Source organism: Lissotriton vulgaris, chromosome 10 (assembly GCF_964263255.1).
Source record: "Lissotriton vulgaris chromosome 10, aLisVul1.2, whole genome shotgun sequence".
Lineage (NCBI taxonomy): Eukaryota > Metazoa > Chordata > Amphibia > Caudata > Salamandridae > Lissotriton > Lissotriton vulgaris.
In genome coordinates this window covers 1,137,923,735-1,137,951,370 of record NC_141698.1, presented here as the reverse complement: position 1 = coordinate 1,137,951,370, position 27,636 = coordinate 1,137,923,735, and the positions used below count along the sequence as shown (strand labels likewise).

At 42.9% G+C, this 27,636-nt stretch overlaps 1 protein-coding gene across 2 annotated transcripts in view; it reads left to right on the top strand.

Moving 5' to 3' along the window:
- Positions 1-27,636, top strand: part of F8 (coagulation factor VIII) — a 424,604-nt gene that overhangs the window by 359,082 nt on the left and 37,886 nt on the right. For both annotated transcript variants that reach the window (XM_086942238.1, XM_086942237.1), the window contains exon 22: positions 25,087-25,242. In XM_086942238.1, the coding sequence (XP_086798364.1) occupies positions 25,087-25,242 (156 nt within the window). The remainder of the gene's footprint in view (positions 1-25,086; positions 25,243-27,636) is intronic.

Sequence of the window (27,636 nt, the reverse complement as noted above, 5' to 3'; positions counted from 1 at the left end):
CAGGTGGTTGCGTGATTCAGGATAGGAGGGTAAGTGGTATGGATTCAGGTAAGATGTGGGTGCAGGTGGTTGGGCGGTTCAGGATAGGAGTATAGTAGGAGTGTATGTGCTGTGGATTTTGGTAAGATGTCGATGCAGGTGGTTGAGCAGGTCCGGGTAGGAGTGTATGTGTCATAGATTCAGGTAAGATGTCGATGCTGGTGGTTGGGCTGTTTGGATAGGAGTACTTATCACCTTCCTAAAATACACAAAAATAAAGTCGTCTCCAAGGCGTCCAATCATCTCTTCGCAAGGCAGTTTGACAGAACATATGTCACTATACATTGATAATTTTCATTTTGAATTTGTAGCAACACTGTCATCCTATATCCGGGACCCCAAAGACTTTTTAAGACTAATAGCAAGTACTATATGAGAACCAGACATGCTTATGATCGTACAGGACATAACTAGACTGTGCACCTGTATTTCTCATGAACAGGGTTTAAGACTGATAAACTACTTTTTGAAAGGGAGATCATTGAAATTTTCTGAAGACACAAAATGTTGATAGAGTTTATACATTTTAATATTTTCCTCTTCCAGAAACAACTGTATAAACATCTGCATGGAACAGCCCTGGGCACTGACTTCACCCCCAGTTATGTAAATCATTTTGATAGCTCGTGGGAGAAGCAGGTGACCTGGTCAGAAATCAATACCATATGGGATGACTGTATAGTTGGTTGGTATATGTACATAGATGGCCTTTTCATCTTATGGAAGTACTCAAAAACATCACCAGAACAATACATTACTCCACTAAATGACGATGATGTCAATCTGAAACTTACTGGAGAAATAAGTGCAGCAACAGTCGATTTCCTAAACTTCAATGCATTTGTAACAGGGAAAAATATGCACAGAATTGTATCGAAAGCCCACGGTAGGCAATTCTATCTTACAGGTAACCAGTAGTCACCCAACCACACTGTAGCAGGGTTTCCGTTCTCCCACAGAACTGTGCATAGAGATCTAGAACCTCAGTGAGTTAGGATGATCCAAAACTCATCTCAGTGTCAGAAATCTCCTTACCTAGCTAGCTACAGTGTCTCATGGATCATTATGGAATGAACCATGTCTTAGACAAACCAGAACATGATCTTTAGAATACCTCAGGAATCGTGGAACACATGAACACTCTTTCGTTATATAATCATTTCAAACCAAAACTGAGAGTCAAAGAACACAAGTGCAAGTTTGAAATATTTATTATTCAATGCAAAGTTCTCAAACGCAGTATCTTGTATAATACCAAAATGCAGATTATAAAAATCAGAGTCAGCAGCATAGTCACTAATCCATAGTAAGCAAAAGGTGCTAGCATGTTATAATGCAAATTCTATAGAAATCTATAGCACCTATATTTCGCGCACCCTATCTAGCATATTATTTTATATATATATGAAGGTCTCATTCGGGCTTTAGCAGGGCGGCCCCATACCTCTCAATGTCAGTAGGAGCAGTTCACATCAACAGCTACCAGCTCTCTTCATGCGCAGCACCAAGTGTCTACGTTCATTCCGTGTAACTCTATCTTAAACCCGCGTAGAGCCCAAAATGTTGGCATCAACATTATTTGTGTTATGTCTAATGTGGTGCGAGGATCAGGCCTCCCAGCAACCTTGTGTTAGGTTAATCTTAGAGTGTGCAGCTCTCAGTGTGCAGACAGTTGTACCAAGTGTACCAGGCAAAGCTGATAGCATAGAAATAACATATTATTCTCAAATAAACCACCTCACCGCTTCTAGGGTGAAAGCTACAACAACAAGTATGTGTCGTGTGCAAAACTAAAGCCGAAGGCAGAACCGGCTGTTTAAACATGTAATACACTCATGCTAACTTAACGCAATATATGTAATGAAGTATCCATATGACACCCCCCCATTGGTCCGAGCACCGTCAAACATAAGGGAAAAGGCAATACTAAATCAGATACAAAAATTGAAAGCAAAGTTCAATAATCTTGAGCTAAAATAAGCTAAAAATATGTATGAATGAATATGTATGAAATGCCTACAGTGGCCTCAAATCAAAAATTTAAAAACAAAACCTTTGAACCAAAAGTCATCCGCCAGGTCGCAAAAATATGAAATGTAGGACCAGGTCGCATCAATTCAAATGTTCGTAATAGGAAAAACAAGGCACTTATCCGATTTCCAAAGTCATGAGCCACATTGACGTTATCCTCAGCGACATCACGTGATTGTATTCTCCATCAGCTGAACACAGTCCATCCCTCCAACTCAGCGAGGGGAAAGTCATATTTCACAACAAAGCATTCCTCCCAGGCATCTCACGATTGGAAAGTATATGCAAAGAAAGTGGCAACAGCCTCCAGCATGAAATCACTGCCATCATCCGAAAATAGTTCAGCAATCCAATTTAGCAATGGGAAAGAACATACGTGCTCCTCCAGCATCGGATCCTCCTGTACCGTCAGAGGACAACTCGGTGGGTTCACCAGATCGCTGTGTGTCAGAAAGGCATCCGCTGCTGCAGAAATCTCCCATTGGCCCAGAACTCCATTTATCGCTGCCAAGGCCATAACTCTCTCGCCAGAACAGATCAGCTCGTGAGCCACCACGGGACGCATTAGCTGATCAAAATCGACGTCAGGAGCAGTCCTCAAGCATAGGCACAAATCAATTGCCCAATCGAACTCGCAGTTCAGGCAGTGAAACACAGGTTGGACACACGTGAAGTCGGTGAACCGAAATGACAATCTATAGGCCGTGCTTAATGCTGCAAGCGGCAATGTTCCATAGTAATTGAGCATCCGATTACGGCACAGTGTCAGGAGGCGTTGAACGGCGTCTTGCGCAGGATGGGCATCCATGTTTTATGAAGAAAAACACCAACAGAATGCCTGCTGCTACAGCCAGCAACACAGGTAGTCCACCAAACAGACTCGAAAAAATAGTGTGGAAAAACGTGGGAATGATACCAAAAACTTTTTCAAACGTAGTCACGAGGCCACTGCTTACTAACTTAAAAAAATGTGCAAGCCCAGTCGTTGAAGAAGCATTAAAAATCTGGTGCACCAGTTCACAGAAATGAAACGGCAAATCAGTATTTAAAAGCGCCTGCACCTCTGTGCGGGTGTTAGCTATGTGAAGGACATAAGTTTCCCGGGCCGAACTCAGGGTCACTTGTTTTTTAGACAAAAGGGCCCTTATTCTGCTTAAACCATTGAATTTTGCTTCCAAGGTTGGAATCCGTGGCCAGATGGAGACATCTGAAGACCCATGCGTGGGTGGGTATAGAACATTCTTGCAGCACACCACACGCTCTGATACAGTTACCACATAAGCCACACCAATTAATAAACCACAACATAACTCGTTGTTTAAAAGTAAATAACTACCATTAGCTAATAATGTGAACGTGGGAACCACTGCTGGAACTGGCGTGCCTTTTAAAACACATGCTAAATTTGGGCGGTCCTGATTACAAGAACCGTGTAACTGAATGTGTCTGCATATTAACGACTGGTCAGGTGACTGTGTGCAATCCTCACCATTAAGATTCACTTCTTTTCCATCCTTCAGACATCTGTATGTGTATGGTAATGACCATGCCTCGTGCAAGAAAGCATTGCCTAGTGGTTCATATCGTCCTATAGCAATATACCGCATACAGTTAGTAAATTTATATAAAGGAAATGGTAATGTAATTAAACTATGAATCAGCCACGTGGCAGTAGTGGTTTCAGCAACAGAGAAAGGCAAGGATTCTAGCTTCTCAATATGTAACATAGAAAATGATGCATCACGCATTGAAAGCATGCGCTGTTTTTCAGTAAGATTAAAAGGGGCGAAAAGGGATGAAACGTTCAATGAGTTCCAGGGAACTCGACCTGCCTTAATTGTCTGTAGAGTCCAGGCAAACTGCATTACAGAACGTAATTGATTTTGACCATGGTATAACGTGGACACTTCATCATGTACAATATCAACAACAGAAGAAACAATATTATCCAACGTGTAAATCCTGGAAGAAAGCATGTTAATACTGTTATCTACTACTGCTAGCACTTTTTCCAAATTTGCTTGATCAATCGCTCTCAGGCGTTTAGCTGCCTCAACCTGTGAAAACTTCCAAATTTCATTGTATACAGCATAAATAAAGCGTTTAGATCTACCCCTAGTCGGGCCTTTTATAAAATCATTTAGCTCTATATTCTCATTCAACTGGGACAGATGCAGTTTAACTGCAGCCAAAGTGGAATGTTGTAACCAGTTCTGACACAATTTACCTACTGAATAAGTGGTAACAGTGTGATCTGTTTCGAACCTGGGATCTGGCCTGATGTGCGTAAAACCTTCAGATAAACCCAAAAACCTACGTTGGCAAGCATCAGTGCTTCTTTGCCACAAAAGCCACCCCTCCGGATCAAAATGGGAAATATTAAAGGAGGAATTCTGCAAAAGCGCTTGTATCCTACTGATGGATATTGTAGTGAAATTACTCCAACCTGAATACTCTTCCAAGTCAGGGATAGTAGGGGTATTTAATTTTTTAGATGTAGCCAATCCAAAACATGTTGTTTGAGAAATAGTAGAATTTAAAAACAACATGTGATTCGGGATGAGACATGCACGATGCAAAGCCTCAGTGCCTTGTACCTGCCAATCTTTGGTACCCCAAACCGATTTAAGGTCAATAGCATCCTTCCATAACTCATAGCCATCCACAGATAACCTTTCTAAAAAGGATTTTGAATACAGCAATTTTGTAGCAGTAAGTCTAACTTTGGGCATGAATTTCTGGTTCACTTTAAAATAAAACGACTCAGGATTCGATTGATTAAAATCTGTAAAATAAGAGTATTTTCCCAGAAATGTACTTGAACTCCCCTGTAAGGGAGTAGGGCAATGTTCCCACTGAGTGTAATTCACAGGAACCCTCCTGGAACTTGTCTTGTGTAAGAAATGATTCCCATAATGTTGATAACAAAACAAATCACCATAATTGACAGAATCTAAGTACAAATCCTCAGCATCAAAGGCCGCATAATATTTCAAATCAGAGAACAATGCTTCTACGGCCTGAAGATCCCAATCATCAGAACGAACATCTTGCTTAATCACATCTCCCATGTTTACTCTAAGCACATTAGGAACATTAATAACTTCTGTGGGGCCATGTATCTGAAACCTAACCGCATCCCACACAATCCCATCAAGGACTGGCCAAGCAGTAATCTGTACTGAATGTAAGTCTCTCTTTAGTCTGTGTACTGAATGTGAGGAGGATAGAGGGGCCAATGTTCCATTAAGGTACCGAATTCCTGTTCTTTCTTTCACATAATGGCCATCGATCAGTCGGAAAAAATAAAACACAAAACCAATCGACATAAAAAGATGAAATAAAAATAGTATTAGCCAAATGTATGTCCAAGGTGGAATTAAAAAATGTTTTTTAAACAACGTGGCATATTTTGCAATAGTCGATGGTTTCTTTGAAAGTTCCGAATCAGAGTCAAAAGAGAATCTGGATTGGTTAGCCAAACGAGCTTGTAAATCGGACATGGATAAATCAGCAGGATCTGCATAGGTCACCTCATCAATGTTAGTAACAGGAATAGTATTTAATAAAGGACTGGATATGGCAGGCATCTCGAGGGACACCTCCTGATCTGCACCAGATGTAATAGCCAGCACAGAGTGCCTCACCATGGAAGGACAGGATACAGCCGGTGTCATGCTATGAAGAATCGGCCACCCTGTGTGTCTTGACATTGTCAATAGAAATAAATCTGTTTTCTTTACGACCTGGAAGTGGTGGTAAAATGACTGTTCTTGTGCCCTTCACTCCAAGTACTCGGACTGGTGCTCGATATGAGGGACCAAACTCTTTCTTGTTATCGATCTTCTCTCGAACCAGTTCTCCAACTTGGGGTAGCCAGCCAACTACCGGGATCTGCAACGCATCATCCGACGTGGAGGGCAAGTGTTCCTTTGCAAGACTGTCTCTGGTCTTTTGTAGATTCTGTAAAACATTGCAATGTTCATCTACGTCAAAGGCCCCGGCCTGGGCCTTGTAGTCCGGCCCATCAAGGTCAGGTACATACATCTTGATACCAAAGAGCATTTCGTATGAGGTCCGCCCACCCAGAGACCTTCTAGGGAGATTATTAAGCGCACGCTGCACGCCATAGAGGTGGGTCAGCCAGTTTCTACCAGTGCCTATAACACGGGCTGTCAAAGATTGCTTTAAGTCGCGGTTCATTCTTTCTACTACAGAATTGCCCTCAGGCCTGTAGGGGCTTGAAAACTTCACCTGTACTCCCAACGAAACCATAGCATCCTTATACGCCTTAGAGGCGAAAGCCGGACCCTGGTCCGAATGGAAAGTACCACAAGCAAAGATTCCCACAAAGACACGCAAATCCTTAATGACAGTTCGCGAATCAGCGCTTCGATGCGGCCATACCCATACAAAGCGTGTGCATGAGTCAACTGCTACTAAGATGTATTTATACGCAGTATCAGAAGAAAAAGGACCGCAGTGATCCAAATAAACACAACCAAGTGGTTTATTAGAGATGTACAACTGTGTCTGAGGCGGACGTGCAGCAGTAGAAGGCTTGATCTGCTGACAAATGTCACACATAAGGACATAATCGCGCGTCTGTTTGTACAGTCCCTGCCACCAGAACCTCTGTTGTAGCTGAGATACAGTGGCTGAGACGCCCGCATGCGCAGACGCCACACCTTCATGAGCCGCTGTAATCAGAGAAGCTCTGCGATCCGAGTTGGGAACTAGACGCTCTCCAACTTCAGGAATTTTCACATAAGGAACCTTATCGGGACTTAAGTGGTATGTGTACTTCGAAGGGAACCCCTCAGGATATTTACCTCCCTTCTCCGTGGCAGCAACAGCCGCCAAGATGTCATCATCTATTTTGCTCTTGGACCTCGTGACCGCTGCAACTAAGTATTTTGATACCGCTGACTTCGCTGCTTCATCAGCAAGCGAGTTGTCAACAGCGTAGACCCCCACGCGCTGGTGGCCGAGAGTATGAATCACAAACACGAGCGGCAGTTTCTCTTTAAGTTCCGCCACTCGGACCCAGATCATTTTATGTTTTATTGTGCTACCCTTGGAATCACGAAAATCATTCTGAATCCAAAAGAAGAAGTTCTCATTGTAAGACTGGACACAGTAGTAAGAATCACTTACGATTAAAGTCGTCACACAAGGATCAGCGTACTCCAATGCGAGCATAAGAGCACGAAGCTCTGCTAATTGTGCGGTGCAGTCCCCTAGCGTTTGCGTGTGCACAACACTGGACTTGAACTCATCGTTCACCATGGCACCGACTACAATGGCGCAAGCGGAAACATAGGCGTGTTTAGAGCCATGCGCAACCTGCGCCGAACCATCCGTGTAAATGATACAATGGAAATCCTCCAACGGCCGCATCGCTAAAGGAGCAGGATGAACAAATTCATACTGTAAATACTCCTGCGACCGTAAGGCGGCGTCAAAAATAAACGTGACATCCTGAGATGTCAAGGATGTAGCCCACTGAATCCACCGAGGGTGCAAAGCTTTAGAATTCGGTACACTGGCTTTCGTGACCGCCTCCAAGGCTGGACACGGGGTGACAACCAACAAGCGCTTTCCCTGCGACAGAGCACGTTCCTTAAGAATTGCCATCTGCACAGCCGTCAAAACTTTCTCCACAGTGGAAAAACGCAGTTCAGCCGAAGTGTACAAGTGTGACTTGTAAGCAATAGGTACAGTATCCCCTTCATTAAAAGTCAGGTACGTGAAACCCACCGTCCCAGGGATAATTCTTATCACCAGGTTGGTCTGGTTATCACGAGTCTGTAAGTAGTCAGAAGCGAGCATATCAGCCTGCAAGGACTGCAGAATGGCTGAATGCTCAGGCAGCCAGCATGATTTGGAAAAAGATGGTTGTACCAAGGCATATAAAGGCTTGATACGCTGGGCATATTCCGGAATGTATGTCCTTCCGAAATTTAAAAAACCCAGCAAAGACTGTAATTTTTTCAGTGTTGTCGGAGAGCGCAACTGCGCGCACTTCTCCAGGAACTGAGGAGCCAATCCCTTTCCTTCATGGTTAAGTTCATAACCTAGAAACAACACTGTGTACTCCGCAATGTGCGATTTTGCAAAGTTAAACTTGTAACCCATGTCTGCAAAGTTACAAATAATGCTGTTTACTCGACACAGATGCACCCAAAGTTCGTCGACTGTGAGATAAATATCATCCACATACGAACATGCAACTGGATCGAAACTCTCTAAAAGAGAGACTATGCGGGCGGAAAACACTCCAGGACTATTTTTATATCCCATTGGGAGTCGATTAAACTTTTTTTGTACGCCGCCGCACGTAAAACTGGTCCATTGGGAACTTAGACCATCTAATCTATGTGCATAAAAACCATTGGAAATGTCAAGCGTGGTTTTGAACCGTTTACGCTCAAGACTATTCACTAGAGCAGAGCCGTGAGTATTCTGTACTGCACAGTTACGGCAATGCGAGTTCAAATGCCGGTAATCCAAAACCAGACGATATGAGCCGTCCGGTTTGTTAACAGTAAAAAGGGGATTATTCATTGGTGACACACACGTTTCAATTACACCTTGATATTCCAATTGTTCAAGGATAGCCGCGACCGAAGCTTTAGCTTCACGCCGTATGGGATACTGGGGTTGTGGCTGCGGCTGTGACCGTAAAGGAATCTCATGGCTAGGGGACAATTTATCCCAGCCACACTGATTTCGGCACACAGCCGGCGCAAGCGCCAGAGCCCACTCTTCTGCAAAATACAGCGCTTCCACTCTCGATACAGTGTGCGCGAAACTGGGGAGGATTACCTCCTCCCCTCGCGGAGCTGCGAGAACAAAAGGCGGGGGCCAGTCAGCCTCCGAAAGCAAAATGTCATACGTGTCCGAAAGTTTCTCCCAAAATACCCCTTTTACAGTTCGCTGCATGTCACCTTCAATTAACAGGACAATTTCAAAAAGTCTTTCAGGGGGAGCAACATGTGTATCAGCTGTTTCAATCACAATAAAAGTCTCAGTCGCTGTCACCTTCAACAGTGGACGGAGGGCCTCTCTCACTATAGTAATCTCCGCCGCGCTGTCCAGCAAGGTCAGAGCCCACGTCAGATTCCGAAGCCGCGTTCTCACTATCTGGGGCATATCGATGCGCCGTTAAGGCTGCGACTTTCTTCTTGGCAAACTGCGGTCTCTTTGGCGTAGAGTCGTCCTGCTGATCCCCTTCACTTCGCGTGCGGGGCTGGCCACGTCCTTGCCGGCCACCCCTGCCCCTGCCGCCCCCTCCACCACCGGTTGACGGAGCCGATGAGTCCTGAAAGGAACGAGGAGAGCGTTGGTCAGATGCCTGATATCTGTCAGGCGATTTAATCGTAGCGCGATCGCGCAACTCATAAACTCGATCCGACTGCGCAGGTTGTGAAGGCGCCGGACTAGAAACCTGTGCCTGTTGTTGTTGTTGCTTACCCTGATTCTGTTTTTTAGGGCAATTTTGTTTCTTGGACTTGGGTTGTCCACCCGTTTCCGAAGACTGTCCCTGGGGCTGCTTCTTTTCTTTCTCAAGAAAAACCTTTACACCCTTAGAATTGCGGCCAACCGTTTTATAAGCCGCCACAATAATTCTTGCCAGCTGACGGGGTTTCTCGGCATCGGGAACTAACGCCAGACCATTGGCCACCTGAAAGTTCACTGCATCCCCTTTTACATTAGCAAGGATAATACCGCAAACCGTCTCAAATGAACCGCTCAGGCGCATACCCAACTCGACCGCCGACTCCGGTCCGTGATCATCCTGAACACGTTTTAGGACCGCAGACAGGTTCGACACTGACGGGGTGCCAAAGCACCTCGAGTAAACCGCTGCAAAAGTCTTACCCCATGTTTCACAGTCAGCAAGTTCAGGGGCTAAATCCTTCGGTAAACTAAGCGTAAGAATCCGGTGTTTTTTGCACCCGGAGTCGTATTAGGAAACACAGCCTCCAGCTGGTCGAATTTCTCGGCAAGCCAGAAAGGAAAATCATCCTTATTTTCTGGCTTTCTGCCCATTACGGAATTCACCAAGACAGGACTGATTTTCAAACCAGCCTGTTCCGCTCGAAGCTGCGCACCTGCGGGGGCTGCGCCATGTATATTACGACCAATGTAATGAACAAGCGCTCTAATCACGTCAACCGCGACATCATGCAGTCGCCGCAGATCACCCACATTACACGTGGCGCGATTAGGATGTGGAGTAAATCCACCCAAGGCGGGCCAGGCCGTGCCCGCAATGGACAACGGACCTAACCTCGGAGCCGTCAAAGAATGGGGTAGGGCGCCACCAAACCAAACTCCGTGCTGCCAAACATCTATAGGTACTTCCAGTGCTCTGTACGGAGCATAAGCCGCCGGAACAGCCGAGGCAGTGTATGAGTGGTAGACGCCCGAATTAGCGTTTACTTCCGGAAACGTCACCCAGGAATAAAACAATTCGTACGGGTACGCATGTTCCGCACTCACCACTAGAACCACAGCCAAACCTTCCGCAGGGACATTATATGCCCGCAAGTGGTCGCGAACCGCGACGCGGCTATGCTGCGCTATGTCCACGGCCATGTTAGCACCGGAAGTGAAAAAAAAGACAAAGAACACTTTGTAGCACAACTGGGTAGTAATTCAAAGAAACCGTTTAAAGTAGAATTCAAGCTTGAAAAGACCTATTTCAAAAACAGGTAGGTTTTCCGACACCACCGTTTACCGGAAACGGGAATGAAGGTGTCAAGGTATGAATGATATACCACTCGAGTGTCATGTTTTAAGGCCAACCAAACAGTTGGGCGCCATGTAGCAGGGTTTCCGTTCTCCCACAGAACTGTGCATAGAGATCTAGAACCTCAGTGAGTTAGGATGATCCAAAACTCATCTCAGTGTCAGAAATCTCCTTACCTAGCTAGCTACAGTGTCTCATGGATCATTATGGAATGAACCATGTTTTAGACAAACCAGAACATGATCTTTAGAATACCTCAGGAATCGTGGAACACATGAACACTCTTTCGTTATATAATCATTTCAAACCAAAACTGAGAGTCAAAGAACACAAGTGCAAGTTTGAAATATTTATTATTCAATGCAAAGTTCTCAAACGCAGTATCTTGTATAATACCAAAATGCAGATTATAAAAATCAGAGTCAGCAGCATAGTCACTAATCCATAGTAAGCAAAAGGTGCTAGCATGTTATAATGCAAATTCTATAGAAATCTATAGCACCTATATTTCGCGCACCCTATCTAGCATATTATCTATACTACTATTATAAAGAGAGAACTTGCACCTTTGAGCCAGGTAAACTTGAAAACTACACCACCAATCTGAGCACCCAAGACATGTTAGAAAACCTTAGGGCAAGCAGAAGGACATAGGCTACATAAAAATTAAAAATATACGTTGTTTACAAATTTTGAAAAAAAAAAAAAAGTAGTCCCTTGCAAGTAGCGCCGGCCGTGACATCGGGAGCGCGGGGGAAGAGCGGCGTTGAGGCAACAGGAAGAGCGTCATGGAGGACAATCGGTGAGGAGCAGTGCGGGGAGGAGCGGCTGGTGAGGTAAGTCAAGCGCCGCGGGTGCGCACCGAGGGACGGGCGGGAGCCGTCCAGGGGTGACAAGGCAGGGGGGCTGCAGTGTGCTTCAAGTCGGCTGCCACCGGCAACGCTGGGGCGGGCTGCTATGGAAATATAAAAGTGCAGGTGCTCACTTCCATGAACTATCTGCTTGCTATTGAAAACTGGTGGTTCTCTTCTTCGCAGGGCCACTGATTGTATCCACCGAAGACGGAGTTTGCACTGTTCGAGATTCACAGCTTGGTTTTACACATCTCAAATAGGAAGCTGGGCGCACGGAGCACACTGTCGGCGAGGCCTGCCTGTGCGTTATAGAGAGAAGTCACCCCCAAGCCCAATTCCTCCCCCCCCCCGCCCCCGCTTTACAGAGCTGTAAACAATAACAAGCAGCAGGCAGAGACAGGGAGCGCTATTGATGCTAAAAGTTCCCAAACGGCCAAATTACGAAGTGGCTTTGAGGCCAGAAACTAAACTCCCCCACTTGGGGTTGACTGTGAGACCTTCCCGCATGGTGTGGTGTGATAATAAAACACATCAAATTTGTTTTATGCATTTGAGATCCGCGGAACTAGGTCGAAGGCACTTAGGCGCTAACAGACACTGTTCACATTCCATCAGAGCTCAAAATGTGCAGCCTAGATGGCAGAGATGACGAGGGGCTGGGTGTAGGTCGCACACCAGTGTATTTTACATACATTATACGTTTACAGTTTCAGCCCTAAAGAGGTGTGCCGTACCATAGTCAGAGAAAGGTGGAATAATTGTCATGCAGAAGTCTGGGGAATCTGTTTGAATCTGAACTGAGCGCTCTGGAGAAACCAATGAGTCATGCGGCACTTTTTGTTTTTTTTCTTTACTGTCCATTAATTGATGATTTTGTATGTATGATTGGTTGGTAAGAGGATGAAAGCATTGATGGATGGATGAGCACAATGATGAAAGAACTGCTATGCGACCGAGTGCACGGAGGGATGATTTGACTGAATTGATTGATGAGTGAGTAATGAATGAGTATGAATGCATAAATGCACACAGTGAGAGTGACCACATAGATGGCTGTGGGAAGTAGGGTAATGGTTGCTTTGGTGCCTTTGCTGGCAGGAGGCGACTCTCTCCTGCCAATGTACTAATTCATCCCTTCATTTATACATGGAATCACTTATGCATCCATTCATCCACCCTTTCACTGATTCCTTTATTCATCCACTCTCCGATTCACACAACTTCACATGCAAAAACATCACAATTCAAGGCACTTTCTTTAAACAAACAATGACAAAGCCAGCGGGTCTGGTTTTGGCATGCATGCAGTACTTTTGTAAAAATTATTTTGCCAACATATACAATATGAAAGACAATTTAGCAAATCTTAAAAAGTAAGAAATTGCACAGCAGCTCAAGCACACCTGCCCTGGCACTGAAGTGCACTCCTTTTCAGGCAGCTGTGCACATGTGGTCAGGAAAAATACTGTCACTCAATCAATCAATCATTCATTTGTAAAGCGCGCTGCATACCCGTGAGGGTCTCAAGGCGCTGGCGGGGGGCTTCTATTGATCGAAAAGCCAGGTCTTGCTGAAGGCCAGCAGGTAGACAATGCAGTGACCAACTTACTCAGCAGCAGCAGCGGTGGACACACAGGTGGCGATGTGCGCCGGGGGAGCGACCTACCGGGTGGGTCAAGGGTCGCTCAGAGTGTAGAAGAGACTGTGATGGGTGAAGGAGGCTGACACATTGCCCTGTGCTGTATGCTGTGGTGGGAGGAAGCAAACTGTGAATGACACTTGAAGTGATTTATGGTTGAAGCAAGGTAACCAGAAGCCCTCCTTCTATGTATGTTTTATATTATGATTTTTGGGAAAAGACAAGGTTGACATGTCAGTTAAAGCTGTCTCAATGGCAGACCTAAAACGCTCAGCTTTAGCTATCCACAACGAGTATTTTGGAACATGACAGATTGACATTTTCTGTTAAAAAAGCTCTTAGCCTCCTGGTCCCAGATGGTCATGTCCTGGTTCGGGTTTGGATAGCGGTCAGACCACACATCGCACTTGAGCAGTAGGAAGCATTGTCAATGCCTCACAATGCATAGGATCTCACAGCGGCTCTACATAGGGGTAGAAAGCGCTATGCAAATGCTATAATACAATACAGTACTCGCTGACACAAACAGACCCGGCGAGTCGATACACCTCTGCTCCATAGTCAACCACTGGCACCAGTTGACTTGGAACAAAGGGCCTTCATAGCTCTCAACCACCCCCTAGCCTGACAGGGATGTATGACGTTACAACGCATACTTTTACAACGCATACCTTTACAACTCCATTTTTACAATGCAACATCCATTACAACACATTCCATTACAACGAATATTTAAAAACTACCTTTACAACGCAATCCATTACAACGCATACTACCTTTACAATTCATACCATAACAACGCATACCATTATATTGCATGTATGGTAATTATTGGATAGTGTAGGGGTAAAAATTACTATTCTAACTCCAGGGGGTGCAACAGTAGGGTAAGTGTTGGATAGTGTAAGGGTACTATGCGTTGTAATGGTATGCGTTGTAATGGTATGCGTTGTAATGGTATGCGTTGTAATGACTGTGTTGTAATGACATGAGTTGTAATTGTATGCGTTGTAGTGTCATGCGTAATAATGGTTAGGTTGTAATGACATGCGTTGTAAGGGATGTTGCGTTGTAATTACTGTGTTGTAATAGTAGTGCGTTGTAAAAGTTGCGTTGTAAAGGTTGTTTCCCGCCTGACAGTGCTATCCAATCAAAGTGACTTCTTGAGCCGCTATGCATGCTGGGAGTCGTGGTTTTGCCATTGTAGCAATGGCCCTACAAGTCACAGGATGCCAAGAGCTGAACATCCAAGACAGGCTAAAGGTCACCCACATTGGCAGGTGGCCAGTTAAGTCCTGCGGACAACTATGTTGTAGAATTGATTGGTGTTTTTACTTTGAGGATTGCTTAAATTAAACAACAAATATCTGAACACTGAAAGTGAGTGCTGTCAGCAGCACAAACACAGATTCCCATTAGGCCAGTTATGTGCTGCCATAAAATAACAACATTAATTACACTCACTACTTTTAAAGGCATACATAGGGGCACACAGTACAAACAATACCACCACAAATGTAACTTACCTTTCAACATCTATACTACTATCTATATCTATATCTATATCTATACTACTATTATAAAGAGAGAACTGTGTCCTTTGAGCCAGGTAAACTCAAAAACTACACCACCAATCCAAACACCCAATACATCTTTGAAAACGTCAGAGCAAGCAGATGGACATAGGCTGTATAAAAAATATATATATATACGTTGTTTAAAAAATTTACGAATACAAAAAAAAGTAGTCCCTTGGAAGTAGCGCCGGCCGCGACGTGCGTGCTGACATCAGGAGCGCGGGGAGGAGCGATGAGGAGCGGCAGACAGGTGGGGAGGAGCGGTGAGGAGCGCGGACAGGCGGGAGGAGCGGCGAGGAGCGGCGGAGAGGTGAACTCAGGAGCACGGGGAGGAGCGGCGGCTAAGGTAGGTGAAGCAGCCACGGGTGCGCTCCGGGGGACCCACGGACAACGTCGGGGCGGGCGGGGGCCCTGAAGCCTGATTGCTCCCAAGCCTTTTGCTCCGGACAACGTCGGGACGGGCTGCTAGTTTTATATATATATGAAGGTCTCATTCGGGCTTTAGCAGGGCGGCCCCATACCTCTCAATGTCAGTAGGAGCAGTTCACATCAACAGCTACCAGCTCTCTTCATGCGCAGCACCAAGTGTCTACGTTCATTCCGTGTAACTCTATCTTAAACCCGCGTAGAGCCCAAAATGTTGGCATCAACATTATTTGTGTTATGTCTAATGTGGTGCTAGGATCAGGCCTCCCAGCAACCTTGTGTTAGGTTAATCTTAGAGTGTGCAGCTCTCAGTGTGCAGACAGTTGTACCAAGTGTACCAGGCAAAGCTGATAGCATAGAAATAACATATTATTCTCAAATAAACCACCTCACCGCTTCTAGGGTGAAAGCTACAACAACAAGTATGTGTCGTGTGCAAAACTAAAGCCGAAGGCAGAACCGGCTGTTTAAACATGTAATACACTCATGCTAACTTAACGCAATATATGTAATGAAGTATCCATATGACAACACTTAAGTGGAATATTCCTTATGGGGAGTTGCTCAGGCTAAAAATAAATTGTTCTAGAAAAGAAGAATATGAGAAAGCAGTGCACAAAGCGATAATCAGGTTCATTACAAGAGGGTACACACAAAAAAGTGCTAGACATCGCACAAGAAAGAGTGGGGGAAAAATAGAGAGAAAGCCTACTTTTGGAGAAATTTAAGAAGGATAAAGATCAGAAATTTAGTCTGATCACTACCTTCTCTATAGATGCATAAGCCGTCAGTCAAATCATACGATGAAACTAGCACATTTTAAGAACTGATCCTATTATAGGTAACACAATGCAGAATCGTCCCAGGTTAACTTACAGAAAAGGCCAATCAATCAAAAATAAAATAGTCCAGAGCAATCGTTCCGCAGAAACTATTGAATCCAGAAATGGAAATATCACTGGATTTTTTTCCATGCACTAAATGCAAAGCATGTAAAAACAGTCCTAAGAAACTTTCCCACTTGGTACCAGGATGTGGTAAACCGCGACCGAAAAATAATTTCAATAACTGCAATTCTCCATACACGATATACTGCCTACAATGTCCATGCCAATTAAAATATATTGGCAGTACTATGCATACCTCAAAATTGCTAATTTTAGAATCCACACATGCTATTATGAATAAATAAAAGCCCATACAGGGCAAAATTACGGGATATGCTCCAGGTGATCAATAGTAATAATATATGTCATCACTGCACAACTCAATTTTGCCATGCCTCGTAATGCCAGATACGGTCAAACAAAATACAGTAAAACAATAGAGGAGCAATTATTGAAACATGAGATATCTATTCAAAAATCATGTATGTTTCTAAGTAGGGGGTTATCAACATTTTAAATGCTTTTGCATGTTTTTGGAAGGAAAACTATGATGATTGTTGTATGACAGTTTTTGGGGAAACTTGAGTGAGATTATCAAATGTTCAAAATCTAGCATAACAGTGCACAGTGGTGTCTACGTTATGAGATTAGAATATCGTATAATTGATCAAATTAGATGAATTCTGTCTCGACACACAACATTATGTAGAAAGATGTTATATGTTACAAAATGGAGGCCGCAATTGTATGGTCTCAGAGATGACATTTTGGAGTGTTTATGAACATGTGATGTCACAGAACACTGAACCAAAGAATTGTGATAAAATATACTTAATGGTGCTGGTCGACTAAACGTTGAGAAAGGCGTTAGCCAAAACGCCTCCGTGCAACCTGTGCAAGTAAACAGGATTTCCTTCCTTCTTGCATGAGTACTGTCTCTTCCTTTGGGTAGTTGTGGCACAATAATATATGTATATATTTTCACTGAAAAAAACCAAAGGTTACAGGGACGTTATAGTTAGGGTGATATTTCACTCGTACAAAACTAGAGGAATTCAGCAGTTAGAGTTAGCTGAGCTAACTGTAACTCACACCCCCACAATGCACTGCTTATTACCTTACATATTACATCACTCATGACATGGTCAGTGACATTACTGATGACATCACTGATGACATCTCAAATGACATCACTGATAACATCATCCGGTGACTGGGTTTCTAAAAAGTATATGAGTGTTAAATATATATACACTAAGGTGTATTAATGAATCAGTGGGTGTATGAGTGCCTATATGGATGATTTAGGGTGAGTGAATGACTGTATAAGTGAGTGATTATACGTGTCTCAGTGAATGTATAGGTAAGTGACTAATTTGTGTGAAGGCCTGTATCAGTCTGTCAGTTGGTGTGTAAGTGGCTGCATGGGTTGGTGAGTAGGTACATGAGTAGCGGTATGGGTTATTGATTGGTTGTCTGAGTACCTGTATGTGTGTATGAGTGTCTGTGTGAGTGGGAGAGGGGATGTTTGACTACCTGCATGGATGAGCGAGTGGGTGAATCAGTGGCTATATGGGTTTGTGAGTATGTCTGAGAGGGGCTGTATAGGTGAGTGAGTATGCGCATGGCTGTGTCGTTGAGTGAAGGGATGTGTCAGTGGTATATGGTTGAGTAAGCGCATATATGAAAGTCAGTATAGATGAGTGTTTGAGTATATAAGTGACTATGTGTAAGTGAGTGATTGTAAGAGTGTCTGTATGTGTGAGTGTGTGCTTGTGTCAGTGACTGTATAGGTGAATAAGTATGTGCTAGTATCTCTATGAATAAGTGTTTTGGTGTGTGTATAACTGTATAGGTGAGTAAGGGGCTGCGTGATTGACTATGGGTGAGTGATTAGGTGTTGGTGTAGCTCTAATGTTGACTGAGAGTGTGTAAGTGGCTGTATGAGTAGATATATCAGTGGCTTTATTAGTGAGTGAGTGGTGTACGAGTGGCTGTTGAGTGAATGTGTGTGTGGACCTATGACTCAGTGAGTAGGTATGTGTATGTCAATGGTTTTGAGAATGGTAGTGTGAAAGTTGAAGCGGTGTATGAAAGGTTATATGGGGGTGTCAGAGATTCTGTGGATGATGTCATCAGTGATGTCATTTGAGATCTCATCAGTGATGTCATGAGTGATGCCCCTGACCATGTCATGAGTGATGTAATATGTGAGGTCATAAGTAGTGCATTGCAGGGGTGCAAGTTACAGTTAGCTCAGCTAACTATAACTGCTGAATTTCTCTGGCTTTGTACAAGTCAAATACCACCGTAACTATAACGTCCCTGTAACCTTTGTTTTTTTCAGTGAATTTTGAAGGTGTTTTAAATGCTAATTGTTAACAATAACGTCCCTGTAACCTTTGTTTTTTTTTCAACTTCTAAAAATTCTATTGTTTAATTGTAACATTCATTTTTTTAAAGTGAACCTCTAAAATTTTAGTACTTTCTTTCTATAATTGGTATTGTGTATTATATTTATATGTTACACCACTCATTGATTTCATATGTGTTTATCAGAAGGTGCATTAATAGATATTTGTATTTTTAACAATTGTGTAAGTCGGCACAACATTGTTGCATTTACAGTGTAGAATCTGTCATCAGTAAATGTCTTTCAAATACTGAAAAATTCACTTAAAGAAATCATTTAAAATAAAGTTTAAGTCTAAATATTTAGAAAAACATTGTTTTAACTTTTCTTTCTGTGATCAATTTAGAAAAAGCCACAGTTACAAATACATTTCTTTTCGCGAATGTCAACTTCATCATAGTGACGTTGGTAGTAGCAAAGAGTACTTGGTTTGTACAAATTGTAAAACATATATATAGACATATTCTACAGTATATTTAACAGTAGAGCTTTATAAGTATACTTTTCAAACTCATATTTTTGAAGTGAATTTCCAGAATAGTCATCTAAACTATTTTCTGTTTCCACGAAGACAGCAGAAGTTGTGGTGACATCGGCAATCCCGAATACATGTCATGAAAACAGAAACAAAAGCAGACATTCAATGGCCACCAACACATCTAAAAATAATATGTAAAAAAATCCATTCTGAACATTGCCCTTCACATATCACTATATACATACTTCTTACAAAGCATGTTTATACTTATATTTTTCTACTAAGTTTCTTTAAAAACCATCTTTCAGACCTATTTTATGCTTTTGCGGTTATTCGGGACGTGGCAATGACGTTGTTAACCGCGACGATCTTGCCTTTTTCATAAAGTGAAAATACATGTATGCACACATATTACAGTATTTTACATACTATGGGCTTATTACTGTACAATTCAAACTCATGTTTTTCTATTGTATTTCTAGAACAACCTATTTTCTATTTTCTCTGTGAGGCCAGAAATTGTGATGACGTCGGCAATCACGATTCCTGCGGTTATGTTGCGAAAGCAGAAAGCAAAAGCAGGAATTCAATAGTCACCACCACATTAAAAAAATATAACTATACAATTAATTCTAACCATCACAGTATATAACTCACTATATAAATAACTTTATAAAAACATTTATCAAAATCTCAATATCTCTTTAACAATGCATATTAATGATTCTCTGATATTTTTTTAATATCTCCACCAACGTTTGCGATGACCTTGATAGTCACAATATCCCCCTGGTGGGCGTGTGGGCAGTCGCATCATCGTTGCCAATTTTATTTATTTATGAAACTTTTATAGCGCACAACTACCCGGAGGTGTCTCAGCGCTATAAGACAAAGGAACGTAGGATTAAAAAGCGTACTCACTGATTAAACAGCCAGGTTTTTACCGACTTTCTGAATATCATGAGGGATGGGCTGGACTTAATATGAAGAGGAAGGGCATTCCACAGTCTAGTGGTCGCGACGATGAATGCTCTGTCTCCCTAAGATGATTTCTTAGTACGTGGGATGGTCAAGCAGCGTGCTGAGGATGAGCGAAGAGTTCTGGAGGGCGTATATAAACAAAGTGCTTTTTTCAAGAATTCTGGTCCAACGTCGTTGATTATTTTGTATGTTATACATAGAACCTTGAATTTTGTTAGGCATCTGATTGGTAACCAATGTAGTTGGTGGATAACTGAGGATATGGACTTAAATTTTGGTGTACCAGAAAGTAATCTTGCTGCTGCGTTTTGCACTAATTGTAACTTGTTTAAAACTCTCTCCTGAGCATTCAGAAAGAGACCATTACAATAGTCGATCTTTGCCCAAACCAGCGTACACAATAGAGTTTTTCCCGCACTAAAGGGAAGGAAAGGGAGAAGCTTCTTTACTATTCTAAGAATGTTAAAGGATGCGGATCCAACTGCACTCGCGTGATGAATGAATGAGAGCTTATCGTCAAACATCACCCCGAGGTTCCTGACCTTCTTTGCTGGTTGCGGCGTTGGTCCCAGGTCGGTTGGCCACCACATGGGGGTCCAACTTGGTGATAAATTTCCGAAAGTCATTACCTCCGTTTAGTCGAAGTTTAGCTTTAGGCAATTTCGTGCCATCCAGGAACTGATGGTTAACATTCCCTCCTGGAAGCTGGCTGCCACTTGCAAACCATCATTGTGTATTGCCAACACTAATTGAGTGTCATCAGCATATGACGTTATTCTCATCCCTAAGTTTTTAATGGTTCTAGCCAAGTCCGATACATAAATATTGAATAATTTCGGACTAATGGAGGATCCTTGTGGTACACCACATGGCAGAGAAAAATTCTCCCAATTTGACCGATTGCGTGTGGTTAGCTAGAAAAGAGGTGAGTAGCATTTTAGCTTTATGTCCTATGCCCATGGCTGAGACACGGTCGATTAGAATAGAATGATCGACCACGTCAAAAGCCACAGACAAGTCCAATAGGACAAGAATCGCCGCTCCTCCTTGATCTAGGATCATCCTAATTTCATCCGCCGCTTTAATCAGAGCTGTCTCCGTCCCATGACCCTTCCTAAGCCCAAATGGGGTCGAGTCCAAAGGATTATTAGAATCAATATATTGAGATAATTGAATATTCATTATCTTTTCGACAATCTTTGAAGGGAAAGGGAGGCATGCAATAGGCCTATAGTTTTTGGGTTGAGTGGGATCCAAGGTAGCTTTTTTTAGAAGAGGTTTATTAATAGCCTTTTTCCAAATCCGGGGATATAATCCGGTGTTGAACATTGAATTAAACATATTAGTCAGTATAGGGGCTATGTGCTCCGGAATAAATTGTACCATTGATGGAGGGCAAGGATCGCGAGGGGAACCTGATTTTATAGAGAGAATAAGCTCTTTCTCTTGTTCAGATGAGACTTGGCTGAATTCTGAAAAACCCGCAACCAGGTTATTAGCCAATCTATCTCTAACCGCGAAATCTGGATTGGCTTGCATATCAAAATTTGAGTGAACCTGCAGCACTTTGTCTTCAAAGAAATCTGCGAGAGAATCGCAAAGTTCAAGTGACACCTCTGTGACTGTGCTTGTAGGGGATTTGGATAATTTGGTTACTACCTGAAATAGCTGTTTGGTGGAATTTTTAGCCAAATCTATTTGTGTTTGATAATATTTGCTTTTTTCGGATAGCCTAAGATGTTTATATTTAGTGAGTGAGTCCTTATGTAGATCTTTCGCATTATTATCGTAATTTTTACGCCATTTTCTCTCTAAATTTCTGCACCGTTGTTTTTTCAACCTTAAAACCTCTGAAAACCAAGGTGCTGAGGGGACATTCCGGTTAGTGGAGACATTCTTGACCGGTACTGTTATACTAAAAGCATTATCTAGTCAAGAAGAATAGTCATTGGCGGTTGTGTTCGGATCTGCTGCAACTTCTTGTTGGGTAAAGGACAACATTTTATGCAGAAGACTGATATCAGTATTTTTCCATGCTCGGACCTGTTTAGGGGTACGCGATATAATATGTCTTGCCTTAACTTTTGTGATTAATTGGCGAGTGATCGGTCCACTTAAGAGGTAGGACAGAAGATATTAAGATATTAGGGTTACTCGTAAACAATACATCCAGGGTATGACCTGCCGTATGCGTAGGTGTGATAACCAGCTGCTGTAGGCCAGCTGACAGTAAGTCTGTTATTAGGGAGGAAGATTCCTTATCGTGTACAGATTCGAGATGAAAATTGAAGTCTCCCAATATAGTATAATCGGGAGTTCCTGCCATAGATTCCATAAGATTATGTACATTTTTTAAAAAGCCCGTTCACGGACCTGGAGGACTATAGATCAAGATTCCTCTGAATGATTGTGTATTGGGAAAAGTAATAGAAAAGGTCATTACTTCACAGTCCGATCCATGATTGGCTCAGTTTTTATGACAAATGTATTATGGTGAATAATCGCCAGACCCCGCCCCTTTTTAGATGCCTGTCGTGCCTAGAAACACAGTAGCCTTCTGGGATAGCTGCACAGAAGTCAGGGCCTGAGGAAGGATCCCCCCAAGTTTCTGTTAAAAAAGCGAGATCTAACTTCTGGCTAGTTAACAGTTCCTGTATTTCTATTTTATGCTTAGGGAGAGAACGCACATTAATAAGTACAAAATTGATAGGATTAAAGTTAAAATGAAGGCATGTGCAAGGGAAGTTGATGCCAGTGCTTTTGGAGTCACCTTAAGCGAGCAGTTTGGGCATCTGGCTGGTGTTTTATTGATAAAGTCATCTAAATTGTAACGAATACAAACATGATTAGTGATGTTATTTCTTAGATCCAGGAGTTGTGACTTTGTGTAGGAAATGAACTTTATAGTAGGAGTAGGTGTATGGGAATCGAAATGTCCAGGGGGACCGGCCCTGGGCCCGGTTGAGGCACGGACGGGTGCAGACGGGCTTGCCTTTGGCGCACCTTCGGCGCGGCGCGCCTGCTGCACGCGTCTGCTGCGCTTTCGCGCCATTTCCTACAATTATAGTGCCTGGGTCTGGTTGGGAGCGGAGCTGCTAGACCCTAACCCAACCAAGATGGCGGTTCTCACTGGCCCAACCCGGAAATGAGTGACTTTACAATGAGGCTGTCCTCCGGAGTCTCCCTCCACAACAAACAGTCAACTAATGACTGGCGGTGGACCGACGTGACTGCAGGGCGCCAAGTGCACTTGTGGAATCAGCAGTAAGAGTGTTTTAAATGTGCAAAATAAATCAAAATCGTCGCTTTCAAAATGTAATTTTCGCCGCAAAAATAAATGTCTTAAAAAGCTGGTAGATTCACCACTGAGGCTACGCTGATAACGGAGGAGCAGAGATCATGCAGCCTGCCTCTCGTCCTAGTCTTTTGCACACGATTTTAAAAAATCAATTTTGGACACATTACTGGTGTCACTAACACTCCCATCTCTCAACCATGGGGTTGGAGTATCCTCACCACAACCCCTTATGTGGGCTTTCACACAAATGTTCAGCCCCAGGAACCGTCTCCCATAGATAAAAGGGTGGCCGCAACTTTCTATTCAGATTGTGTCCAGCCAATCAGAACATCCCAGTGGTGTGTGCATTCATGATCCATCACAAAAGCACTGCGAAATATCCGTGGCCAGAGATATCACTATCATTTTAAACTTACATTTCTCAACAACTACCAAACAGATTTACACCAAATGAGCAAAAGGCTCTTCCTTGAACCAACATCTACCGCCCTGCCAATTTTGGTGAAAGTCTGTTCCGCAGTTCGGGCTGTAGGTGTGGCTAAAGGTAACTATGGGTATTAAGATTACAAACGCAACCTTATTTTGCACCCCAAATTCTTGGTCCCCACTGCACGGATCACCCCCAAACATTCCATAATAATTGAACCCATTGTGTCACTTTTTGGGGGAAATTTCATGCAGATTGGTCAAACAACGCCAAAGTAATAGCCAAGTAAAAAAATGCTTTTCTGATGGAAACTCGGTCCTAACTATAACTACCTACTTGCAACCGCCAGTAGGTAATATATGTGTAAATACATATTTATTCACTGAAAAAACCAAAGGTTACCGAGACGTTATAGTTAGGCTCAGTTTTCACTCATACAAAACTAGAGAAATTCTTCAGTTATAGTTAGGTGAGCGTTGGGGTATATGAGTGACTGTATGGGTGAGTGAATAATTGTGAGAGTTGCTGTATGGGTGAGTGTGCGCTTGTGTCAGTGACTATTTAGGTGAATGAGTACGTGTTAGTATCTGTATGAGTAAGTGAATAAAAGGGTAAGAATGCTGGGATGGTCATGGGGTGGTGAGGACGCCTATATTCCTAATGAAAGTGTGGGAATGCTGGAATGCTCATGGGGTGTTGTGGAGGACGATCTTGGTAATAAAACAGTAGGAATGCTGGGAAGGTCATGGGGTGGTAGAGAGGACTGTGTTGGTAATCAAAGGGGTAGGAATGCTGAGAGGTTCATTGGGTGGTGAAGAGTCTTTGTTGGTAATTAAAAAAGCTAGGAATGCTGAGAGAGTCATGGTGGTGTGAGGTGGACTATGTTTGAATGAAAAAGTCATTAATGCTGGGATGGTCATTGGGTGATATGGAGGACTATGTTGTTAATGAAAAATGAAGTAATGCTGAGATGATCATCTGGTGTTTGCATACTACTCTGTTGCTGCTGGGAAGGTTGCGAGTGATGCAGTAATTATGAGGTTATTATGGGGTCTTTGTTTACTGGGGCAGCTGGGACTACTGAGAGTATAAGGTTCTGTTGCTGCTTTGAAAGCTCTGGGTAATACTGATGGAAGTCTCTGCTCTGTTTGTTAGTATGTGCAAATGGTTTGTGAACTCATAATATGTTGTTGTGCATCCATAATAGTAGTAAAATAGCAAGAGTGTGCCTCAGGGAGCTATTGCCCTGTTGTGATGAACTATACTCACTTTCCACAGGTCGACCTTCTTCGTCCGAAGCTCATTCATGGTATAAAGACACAGGGGGCCCGGCAGCGCCTCTCCAGTCTCTACATTTCTCAGTTCATCATCTTTCACAGTCAGGATGGGAAGAGATGGAGGCGCTATAGAGGAAACTCCACAAACTCTCAAATGGTGAGTAAACATGGCGTCTAGGAGGATGAGGTTGTGAAACCAGATGCAAACTCAAGATCTGCCCAACAAAAAATTGTAGAAAAAGTGGAGCTGCCATGTCCTCCTTGAAGCATGTCCATCACTAGGGGGTGACCAAGGACCAAGCTGGTTAGCTTTTGTGGAGATGCTTGGGTCTCTTGATGGAGTCAAAGGCATCTCTTATTGGATGGAATGCTCCACTTATCTATTGTGTTGCAACTGTAAGTGTGTGTGATTTTAGTGGCATACGTTAGTGAAGGGATGTGTTCCGGGTTGTATCTCTATCCAAGGACCACCATTGCTGCCTCTGACACTTCCTTCTTGGCATAGAAAGTCTGCTCCTATTTGGAAGCTACTTGGAAGACAGATCTTCACATATGTCAGGGAGAAGACTTTCTTTGTTCCTTCACCAGACCCTGGAACTCTTGGATACCAGCACCTTCCTGCAGATAAACAAACACGAGAGGCGTTTCATCTTTCCATGTGGAAAGAGGAAAAAACTAGGAGAAATGAACATATTTCTCCTTGTTACGCCTCACCTCGGGAGGCGTACAGATTTCATGCTTTCCGAGGATTACAACACTGTGTACATATGGGGCTGTGTCAAATTCCATGGGTGTTTCGTGGGTAAAACCACCACAACCCCCATGTAACGCCTCCCAGGAGCAGAGTAAGGTGATGCAGCAATTTGCACTGCTTTGCCGTACTCATGATTTATGAGGCCACTCAGGGTGGCTTTGCAAGGCTTCATCAATAGGAATGAGAGACCGACGTCACGCAGGTACAACTTTACGTGGATGCGGGGCTCTCATAAGTAAGTCCCCTGGTTTTACAAACACCATCTAGGTTGGAGTGTAATTATTCATTGTGCCACTGCGCAACCTTCTTAGATATTTAAAAATCTGTTTAAAGATTTGTAATGATGAATGATTTTGTTTTCTTAGCTGAAATATGATTAAACCATGATACTTTATTAGCAACAGGTAATCTTATTTGGTTCCTTGTTCTATTCATTTTCCATCTATCTTCTAAGATGACTGTTTAAAAGTTACTAAAGGACTTTGGTTGTCCCTAGACTTACTGCTCAGTCACTCGCATGGCTGTATTCATGGAGCTTTGAGAGTTGAGTTTGCCGGCCTGATGGAGTTCAGAAGAAGATAATTCTATTGCCCATATAGACTAGATAAGTAAGAACCTGATACGCAATCTAGATGTGATGATGCATCCAATATATATAGGGAAAAAGAAGGGGTATCAAGAAGCATCCCTGCCTCAGGCTGTTCGATGTGGGCTTCCTTTGAGATAGAGACCTACTGCAAGTGAACTTGATTTTCAGACACGTTTTGTTGTGTATGCAATCAAAATATCTAATAAAGTTCAGCCAGTCCCCTTTTTCATAGTTTGTCCCACAGTCGGCTCTGATTAACCCTGTCTGAGGTTGAACTGGACTCAGTGTGACACGCATATATCCGAAGACGGTTCTTTATTTGTTCACAACTTGTAATTTAAGGGGTATGATGTCGACAGTGGAGCGACCTGTTTGAAATCCTGAATGGTTGTATTGAAGTAAGTTATGTTCAATTGAACTGAACAAGTTAACCAGTAAGTAGGCTCTCCTGTTTTAATTTTCTATTTTTGGTAAATACTGTTGGGGGTTTTTCAGTGTTTTCAATACCTTAAAAACTGTGGTTATCAGTTGTTACACTTTTTTCACCATTAAAAACAACAGAAACAGTGTTTTTTTCTGGTGTATAAGGACTGTTTTATATGTATTAATGCTTGCTTTCTCCACTGTTAGTGCACGGTATATAGACAGTCTACGTACAGCGTATATGAGTTCCAAATATAGTTTTACAAATCAATCTTGTTGTAGTACGCCATACAATACTTCTTCTCTGAGTCTTTTTTTTTCATGCACACTTGCTCTTTCCTTTGAATGTAAACTGTTGTCTGTGAAAAGGCCCTCTCAGCAGCCAGTACACAATTTGATAACTCTGCCCACTGACATAGCTTACTGTGCCAATACTGGTGCACCTGAAGATTGAGATTCTCTGGGACAGGTTTAGCAACATATGCGTTGAACTGGGCGCTTATGCCCTCAATTATTGAAGTGGTCAAAAATGAAGCAGTACATTTCAAAGTTCTTAGAAAATCCCCCTTTACAGAATACCACTGTGAGGCTTCCCTGACTTCAAAAACCATGGTTGGCGAAGGGGCATTTCTATGCATAATTGCCAGCCATTTCTCATGCATTGTAAAAAAAATCCCGGATTGCTCCTCAACATTTCTTTACTTACCAAGTGGCAAGCATTCTAACTTAAAAATATTGCAGTGCCAAAGTCACTTAAAGTATTGCCCAGCCTACTCTCAAGGAGA